The following is a 9,302-nucleotide window of genomic DNA, read 5'->3' as shown; positions in this document are numbered from 1 at the left end:
TTTAATGACTTTTAACGCAGCTTTAAGCCCCCTCCCCTGGGCATTTCCATGATTCCAAGGACATTAATGAATGAGGATCTCATCCCATTTTCCTACAGGATTTTCCCACCTCCATGTGCTACCTGGAGCTCCCCAAAATGAGGAGATTGGATCTTTTTCTCTGCCCTCACTTGCATTATTTGTTCCTCAAAGTCCCACCTGCTTGCACAGGAGACAGGGCAAAAATTCCTGAATCCAAACTGGGAAAACTCATAAATGCATTCTGGGTTTGTTAAATGGTTTGGACAGATAATGAATCATCTGCAAATATTTGATTTCATTAATGGTAAAGTTATAGGCTGTGCTTTTTCCTTTTTCAAACAACATTTTAGAAGCTTGAATAAATACAATAATTGAAAATTAATTTAAAAGCCCTTTGAAACCGAATTTGTGTTATCTAAAATAAAATTCTGTGTTCAGGTCAAATTAAAACATTCATCAAATCACCCCTATATGACTCCTCCTTTCTCTTCATTTCTCACTCTGCTCAGGGCAGCAGAAAACTCAATTACTCTGCAGGTTCTGCTCCAAGCACGTAATTAATAACAATAATAATTAATTACAGGCATTCTTCCACTGTGCTTCACTCATTAAGGAGTGAAACCCTTCCTGGGCAGTTTGTGACGGCTCCTTGAGCTGAGCCTGAGCTGGGTTTAGGGCCTTCAGGGGGAGGAAAATGTCATTTTTGGGTCGTTTTCCCCATGGGATGTTCCAGTCCTGCCCTTCCCAGGTAAAAGCCAGGTGGATTTAAACAGGAATGGGGGCAGGACTGGGAATGGGAATGGGATGGATGGGAATGGGAATGGGGGAATGGGTGTGGAATGGGGGAATGGGGATGGGATGGATGGGAATGGGATGAATGGGATAGATGGGAATGGGAATGGGGTGGGGGATGGGATGGTGGGATGGGTGGGATGGGAATGGGAATGGGAATGGTGGAATGGGAATGGGAATGGGAATGGGAATGGGAGGATGGGAATGGGAATGGGTGGGAATGGAGGGAATGGGAATGGGATGGGAATGGGATGGATGGGAATGGAGTGGGAATGGGATGGAGGATGGAATGGGAATGGGATGGGGATGGGATGGGAATGGGAAGGGATGGGAATGGGAATGGGGATGGAAAGGGAATGGGATGGATGGGATGGGAATGGATGGGAATGGGAATGGGGATGGGAATGGGAATGGGAATGGGGATGGAATGGGAATGGGAATGGGAATGGGAATGGGAATGGGGATGGGATGGGAATGGGGATGGGATGGGAATGGGAATGGGATGGGGAATGGGAATGGGATGGATGGGGATGGGAATGGGGATGGGAATGGGAATGGGGAATGGGGGAATGGAATGGGATGGAATGGGAATGGGAATGGGAATGGGAATGGGAATGGGGGATGGGATGGGATGGGAATGGGAATGGGGTGGGGATGGCAATGGGAATGGGAATGGGAATGGGAATGGGGATGGAATGGGAATGGGAATGGGAATGGGGATGGGGAATGGGGATGGGAATGGGAATGGGGTGGGAATGGGAATGGGAATGGAATGGGAATGGGAATGGGGATGGGGATGGGAATGGGAATGGGGATGGGAATGGGGATGGGAATGGGAATGGGAATGGGATGGGATGGGATGGGGAGGTGGGAATGGGAATGGGGATGGGAATGGGATAGAATGGGAATGGGAATGGGAATGGATGGAATGGGATGAGGATGGATGGGAATGGGAATGAGGTGGGAATGGGAATGGAATGGAAGGAATGAGATGGGAATGGGAATGGAGATGGGAATGGGAATGCATGGGAATGGGAAGGATGGGGAATGTCCGTCCAGAACTGGGCTGGTGCCCAGCTCGAAGTGTGTTCCCCAGGATCCGCAAGGGCTGAATTAGGCTGGGTAATTATGGCTGAGTCCTCTCCTGCCGCTCCGGATGCAGGCTGGGAACAGGAATGCGCAAGGGGTCCCGAGGTTGGCGCGGAATTAGGCTAGCTCCCTGGGGCGGGGAATGGAGCCAGTGGAGCAGCAGAGAGGCTCCTCCGCTGCTGCATGGGCTTGCAGCTGGGCCCCCGGGCATGCCTTGGCTGCATCGAGCTCACCGACGGGCAATCTGCTGCGAGTTTGGGCTTTCCCAGCAGGATCCTGGGCTGGCACCCCGGGAACAGCCGTGGGTGTGCAGTGGCACGGAGCAGAGAGAGGATTTATGTGCATTTCGTTCTGTTGGAAGAAAAGCCATCGGTCGTGAAGCCTACAGCAAGAGGCAGAGGAAAATTCCGGGTTTTTTTTGGTTTTATTGTTTTGGTTTTTCACAGAGCCAAAGAGTGGAGTTGAACTCCCAACTGACAAAGCTCTTCCTCAGAAGGAAGGCTGAACATCTGCATCACGCTTTTCTTTTTAAAATTATTTCTTTAGACAAAATGCCTCTTAACCCCCAAGGTTTTTCCACTCTGGAGCCGAGGCAACTTTTGGGTGTGAAAATCCTGGGGCTGGGTCACCTATTCCTTCAAAAATCAGTGTTTTGGGCAAGTTTACACCTCATTGTTTCACACTCAAACCAGGAAAACCAGAAAAGCGCTTTCCCTCCAAACTTTTCCACCACTCCCCCCGTAATTACCACTGAACCCTAATTAACCCCTGGTGTCTTTGAAGCGAAGGCGTTGTCTGGAGCTGAAATCGGGGCTCGGAGCTCTCCTAAAGCAGAGCCCCCGGAGCCGAGCGCTCCCCCAGCCCCTCCTGGGAGGATTTTGGCTGCGGGATGCGGGGCTGAGCTACTCCCACCGCCCGGGCCCTCCCCCTGGCCCGGCTGGGGCTGCACCTTTTCTGCCCTGCCCAGGAGCGAGCCCTGCACTCCTCCTGTCCGTCTGTCCTGCCCGGGAGCGAGCCCCGCGCTCCTCCTGTCCGTCTGTCCTGCCCGGGAGCGAGCCCCGCGCTCCTCCTGTCCGTCTGTCCTGCCCGGGAGCGAGCCCCGCGCTCCTCCTGTCCGTCTGTCCTGCCCACACCTCCGCCGAACAAAGGAGCTCTGGGCACATCCCCAGGACCCACAGGTATTTCGCCCCTTTCCGCAGCTCAGCTCTTTTCTCTTTATCTTTTCCTTTCTCTCTCTGATTATACCTCGCACTTTTATTTTTAATTGATTTCATTTCACACTCACAGCCTCGCCTTGGAAATGTTTTCCTGCTTCCTCCCCAACCGGGTTAAAATCTGATTTTTAGGGCTCGGTTCTCTCAGTGCCTTTCTCGCAAGTGGGGTTTGCTGGAATTTCTCAGCGCTGCAAAGAACTTTTGGAGGCTTTTATTCCATTGAAGCTGCGACTCTCTGGCGGCTGTAAATGACTTTTCCATGCCTGTGTGAGCTCTCCGGGAATGTCCCGTGTATCGATCATTTGTCAGGCTCCTCATCCCCCCGCGGGGAAATGGATGCAGCTGGAATTCCTTCGCTTTAAATCGCTGCAGTGCGAAACTTTTCGTGCCTTTTTTCTTTCGTTATTTTATTTTTTAAATTTTTTTTTAATTTTTTTTTTTTTTTTGCCACTTTTCCCCCTCCATGTGCCCCTTTCCTGGGGAGCTGCGGGACGGGGAAGGAACACTCTGCCTTTTGTGTGGCTGGAGATAAGCGCAGAGCCAGGCTCGGGGGGCTGCAGGGAGGGCATTTCTTTGTCTCCTTTCCCCTTCCCACCCTCCTCACTGCCTGCGTTTGAAACCTTAGAGCCTGAAACATTCCTGCCCTCCAGAGCTGAGACATTCCCAGCTGGGACTCTGGGAGGGGAAATTGAACTTTGAATTCATTTTAATTATTTCTCCATTATTTTTAAGGTTTGGGATTTTTTTTTTTTTCTGGTGGGGTTTTTTGTTGGTTTGTTGGGGGTTTTATTTTTGGGGTTTTTTTTGTGGTTCAGCCACATTTTGTGTCCTGCCCGCGCTGATTCCCGAGGCTGGGCGAGCTGCAGTGGGAGAGCAGGGGGGACAGTCAGGGGTGGCTCGGGGGCCTCTCCTTCCCCACCCGGGGCCTCTCGCAGCTCAGATTGTTCCAGGACGGTTCCTCATCCCTGCAGCGCCGCATTTTGGGGGCGCCGAGGTGAGAGCAGCCCCCCAGGAGCAGGAGGATGAGGAAGGATGGGCTCCCCACGGGCAGAGCTGGGGGGTTTGGGTTGGGGTCCCCTTTGGAGCTTTTCCCTTGGGATTCCTCATCTCCCCTCTGATCCCAGCCTTGCCATCTCTGCCTTCTCCTGAGCCCCCCAAAATCACCCACCCCATTCCTGGGGGGTCAGTGCCATGCCAGGGTCTGTCCCCATGCCAGGACATGGATGGGCTGGCATCCCCTTTGGAGCCTTTCCCTTGGGATTTCTCATCTCCTCCCCTCTTGCCACCTCTACCTTCTCCTCAGCCCCCCAAAATCACCCACCCCATTCCTGGGGGGGTCAGTGCCATGCCAGGACAGCTGTCCCCATGCCAGGACATGGATGGGCTGGCATCCCCTTTGGAGCCTTTCCCTTGGGATTCCTCATCTCATCTCCCCCCTGATCCCAGCCTTGCCACCCCTGCCTTCTCCTGAGCCCCCCAAAATCACCCACCCCATTCCTGGGGGGTCAGTGCCATGCCAGGGCTGTCCCCATGCCAGGATTGTCCCCATGCCAGGACATGGATGGGCTGGCATCCCCTTTGGAGCTTTTCCCTTGGGATTCCTCATCTCATCTCCCCTCTGATCCCAGCCTTGCCACCTCTACCTTCTCCTCATCCCCTCCAAATCACCCACCCCATCCTTGGGGCCACCCCTGGAGGGTTCAATGCCATGCCAGGGCTGTCCCCATGCCAGGACAGCTGTCCCCATGCCAGGACATGGATGAGCTGGCATCTCCTGGGTGGTGGAATGGTGGCCCACGAGCAGCAGCTGCTCTTTCTTGACGTTCTCCTCTTGCCTTGGAGGACTTTGGCTGCTCTTTGTTTCTCCATCAGCAAAACCAGCGTGGGGCAGAGCCACAGCTCCTGGGCATCTCCTGCTTTCCAGCTCTTGGGAAAGGAAGATTTGGGGAAAGGAAGATTTGGGGAAAGGAAGATTTGGGGAAAGGCAGGGGTGGCACTGGGGACGCTGAGGTGGGCCTCAAAAACAAGAAAACCCTCCAAAAATCTCTTTTCCTTCCAGCAAGGGAGCTCCAGGACGGGTCCTTGGCGCGCGGGGGCTGCTGCCACAATCCATCTTCCTCCTCCTCCTCCTCCTCCTCCTCCTGCTGCTGCTGGTGCTGTGGGGGCAGCGGGGAGGCCGCGGCCGGACAGAGCTCCCGGGGCGCTCCTGGACGCGGGGCCGGCATGGGGGACTGGGGGCTGGCCGGGCTCCTGCTGGGCTGCGGGGCCCTGCTGGCCGCAGCACAGTACGAGGGCGACCTGCAGACGGACAGACTGACGGCCTACGAGGACAGACCCCCGAGCAGGGTGAGGAGAAGGGGCCAGGACTCGCTGCGAGGGTGAGTTGGAGCTCTTGGTGAAGCGGGGGAAGCGGGTTTTGGGTGGTTGGCACGGCTGGGCTGGCAGGGCTGCCGATTCCCTGAGCTCGGGAAGGAGGAGCTGGGTCTGGGGGATGCCATGGGAGCAGTGCTGGGCACTGAGCTCCCTTTGGGGTCTCTGAGCTCCCTTTGGGGTCTCTGAGCTCCTTTTGGGGTCTCTGAGCTCCCTTTGGGGTCTCTGAGCTCCTTTTGGGGTCTCTGAGCCCCTTTTGGGGACACTGAGCCAATTTTGGGGATACTGAGCTCCTTTTGGGGTCACTGAGCTCCTTTTGGGGTCTCTGAGCTCCCTTTGGGGACACTGAGCTACCTTTTGGGGTCACTGAGCCCCTTTTGGGGTCACTGAGCCCCTTTTGGGGTCTCTGAGCTCCCTTTGGGGTCTCTGAGCTCCCTCTGGGGTCTCTGAGCTCCTTTTGGGGTTACTGAGCCCCTTTTGGGGGCACTGAGCTCCTTTGGGGACACTGAGCTCCCTTTGGGGACACTGAGCTCCTTTTGGGACACTGAGCTCCCTTTGGGGTCTCTGAGCTCCCTTTGGGGACACTGAGCTCCCTTTGGGGTCTCTGAGCTCCCTTTGGGGTCTCTGAGCTCTCTTTGGGGTCTCTGAGCCCCTTTTGGGGGCACTGAGCCCCTTTTGGGGACACTGAGGTCCCTTTGGGGTCTCTAAGCTCCCTTTGGGGTCACTGAGCTCCCTTTGGGGTCTCTGAGCTCCTTTTGGGACACTGAGCTCCCTTTGGGGACACTGAGCTCCTTTTGGGGACACTGAGCTCCTTTTGGGGTCACTGAGCCCCTTTTGGGGTCACTGAGCTCCTTTTGGGGTCTCTGAGCTCCCTTTGGGGTCTCTGAGCTCCCTTTGGGGTCTCTGAGCTCCTTTTGGGGTCTCTGAGCTCCTTTTGGGGTCTCTGAGCTCCCTTTTGGGGGCACTGAGCTCCCTTTGGGGTCTCTGGGCTCCTTTTGGGGACACTGAGCTCCCTTTGGGGTCTCTGAGCTCCCTTTGGGGTCTCTGAGCTCCTTTTGGGGACACTGAGCTTCCTTTTGGGGGCATTGACTCCCTTTGGGGTCTCTGAGCCCCTTTTGGGGTCTCTAAGCTCCCTTTTGGGGTCTCTGAGCTCCTTTTGGGGGCACTGAGCTCCCTTTGGGGTCTGTGAGCCCCTTTTGGGGTCTCTGAGCCCCTTTTGGGGTCACTGAGCTCCTTTTGGGGTCTCTGAGCTCCCTTTTGGGGTCTCTGAGCTCCCTTTTGGGGTCACTGAGCCCCTTTTGGGGACACTGAGCCCATTTTGGGGACACTGAGCTCCTTTTTGGGTCTCTGAGGTCCCTTTGGGGTCTCTGAGCTCCTTTTGGGGTCACTGAGCTCCCTTTGGGGTCTCTGAGCTCCTTTTGGGGTCACTGATCTCCCTTTGGGGATGGAGGCATCAACTCCTGGAATTCCAGCCTGTGGGGATGGAGGAATCTCCTCCAGGAATTCCAGCCTGTCCAGACAGAGGGATCTCCTCCTGGAATTCCATACTCTGGGGATGGAGGGGTTTCTTCCTGGAATTCCAGCCTTTGGGGATGGAGGCATCTCCTCCTGGAATTCCAGCCTGCATGGAAGCGAATCCTTGAAACAATTCTGGGAAGTTTAGTTACGGATCAACGTCAGGAGGTTGGACCTGATGATCTCAGCAGTTGTTTCCCAATTTTGTCATTCTGGGATCTTCCCTGGCCTGGCTTTTGCTGCTTGGAGGCCTCGGGGTCCTTTGCTGCTGTGGGATTTCCCTTTGGGAAAAGCAGATCTGTCCCGATTCCAAGTTTGCTTCTCTCACAGTGAATGAACCAAGGGGGGAAATGTCAATAAAGGTTGGCTCAGCTGCTTAAATCTGGGTTTGCTCCACCCTGTGGGCACGTGGGTGACCTTGACAACTGCGTTTTGTGGAATTATCTCTTTAATCTTTAACGTTTAATCCCATTTATCCCTGGTGTCCATTTAGCAGCTCGGGACGCCACTGCAAATATTTGCTGTGGCTTTGCCTTCCCAGCTTTCCCTTTCAAGGAGATAAAAATCCAGCTCCAGGCTGGGCTCGGGGCTTGCAGGGAGGAATTTGGGATTCCAGAGCTGGGATTAAAGCCCAGCTTGAGCTGGAGATTCCCTGGGCACCACCCGAGGGTCCAAAATTGTGGATGTTGGGTCTGGCTGGAGGAAAATGGACAAAGGTGGAGGATTTGCTGTTGGATTTGAGGGTGGAGCAGGGCAGGGCTGTTCTCCCATGGGAAAACCTTCCCAGGGCTCCTGGGCTGGTGCAGCTCTGCTTTGTTTGCCCCCTGAAAGAATTTCGGAGTTTTCCCTTCCCACACCTTTTATTCCATCTCCCAAAGCCTTTTACCACGTTTCCCTGCCATTCCTGGAGCATTTTATCCATGTTTTCCTTCCCCAAAAACCTGGTGAGGGACGGACACATCCAAGGGCTCCAGGGACAGTCACCAACCCTGACAAAATTTGAATTTTTCCCTTCCTTTTGGGGATTTTTCCCTTCTCTTTGGGAATTTTCCCCTTCTCTTTGGGCATTTTCCCCTTCCCTGCTGGGTTAATGGTTGGGATGATCTCTGAGGTGTTTTCCAGCCCTTCTTCTCCTGGGATTTATCTTTGTCTGTGCCTCCTTTTCTCCCTCCATCTCCAAATTCTGTTGTTTCCCAAACGGGACGAGAAAACAGAACCCCACCAGAAGTCCAGAGAGGAAAATGGGACTCAGGTGATTTTTTAGGGATTTTTTTTTTGTTTTTAAACACCCAAACATTGGTTCAGTTTCTCTTAAACATCGCCCGCAAGTGGCACAAACCACTTCCTGTGGGTTTTGCAGAATCCCAGAGTGGTTTGGCTTGGAAGGGCCTCAGAGATCATCCAGAATCCATCAAATCCATGGGATGGGAGGGAGGAGCTGCTCCCAGGGGCTCCAGGTGCCCAACAGAGCTGTCCCTGCTCCAGGGCCCTTGAGAGCCTTTGGGAAGAGCCTCAGGCCAAAGAGTGGGGCTGTTTCTGCTGCAATTATATTTATTTAGAGCTCATTCCCACCCCAGCCTCCTTCAACAAAGGGAAAAGCATGAAATAAATGCAAAGAGAGGATTAAATGCAAAATAAACAAGGCTCTTATCCAGCCCTGCTTCCCCAAATAACAATTAATAAAGGCACGGGGAGCAATAAATCCCAGCCCAGGCCTGGCTTTAATCCGGCCTTAAACCCATTAAAGGAGAGACAATTTCAAATGAGCCTCTCCTGAAGGGCCCAGCCCTGATAAATCCCGTTCTGAGGCAGGCCTGGGATGGGATTATTGCTTTATTATTGGTTTATTATTGGTTTATTATTGCTTTAATGAACTCTTGGGCACTTTCCAGGGGTTTGTGTGGGACAGAGGGGAGCAGGGCTGGGCTGGCACTGCCAATTCCCACTGTCCAAGGAAGGGTAAAGGCCTGGCTTTAACCACAGCTCGTTAGCTCAAGCCCATTAATTACCGTTAATTACCAGCTGGGCCCTGCAAGTGAGAAGATGGATGGGGAGAGATGTTGGGAGAGGAGTTTGTGGCACCAAATTGATTGTGGGGAAAAGGAAGCAGCTTCCAGCTGATTGCTGACACCTCCTCATTTCCCACTGGGACATGGACAGGGAAATGCTGGAGATGCAGAACAGGAGCTCAGGGATTCTCCAAAACCTCCTTGAGTTTGGATTTTCCATTGGGGGATGGACAGGGAAATGCTGGACATGCAGAACAGGAGCTCAGAGGTTCTCTAAAACTTCCCTGAGCTT

The 9,302-nt window shown here is 53.8% G+C and overlaps 1 protein-coding gene across 2 annotated transcripts in view; it reads left to right on the top strand.

Moving 5' to 3' along the window:
• The first annotated feature begins 2,195 nt into the window (after positions 1 to 2,195).
• The window catches only part of FBN3 (fibrillin 3), a 78,328-nt gene continuing 71,221 nt past the window's right edge, over positions 2,196 to 9,302 (top strand). For both annotated transcript variants that reach the window (XM_064734302.1, XM_064734301.1), the window contains exons 1-2: positions 2,196 to 3,080; positions 5,176 to 5,494. In XM_064734302.1, coding sequence (XP_064590372.1) covers positions 5,340 to 5,494 — 155 coding nt within the window. In that variant the 5' untranslated portion in view covers positions 2,196 to 3,080; positions 5,176 to 5,339. The remainder of the gene's footprint in view (positions 3,081 to 5,175; positions 5,495 to 9,302) is intronic.

This window comes from Zonotrichia leucophrys, chromosome 28 (genome assembly GCF_028769735.1).
Source record: "Zonotrichia leucophrys gambelii isolate GWCS_2022_RI chromosome 28, RI_Zleu_2.0, whole genome shotgun sequence".
Taxonomy (NCBI): Eukaryota; Metazoa; Chordata; class Aves; order Passeriformes; family Passerellidae; genus Zonotrichia; species Zonotrichia leucophrys.
Note: the sequence above shows the minus strand (reverse complement) of the source record. Positions and strands in the feature narration are given on the sequence as shown.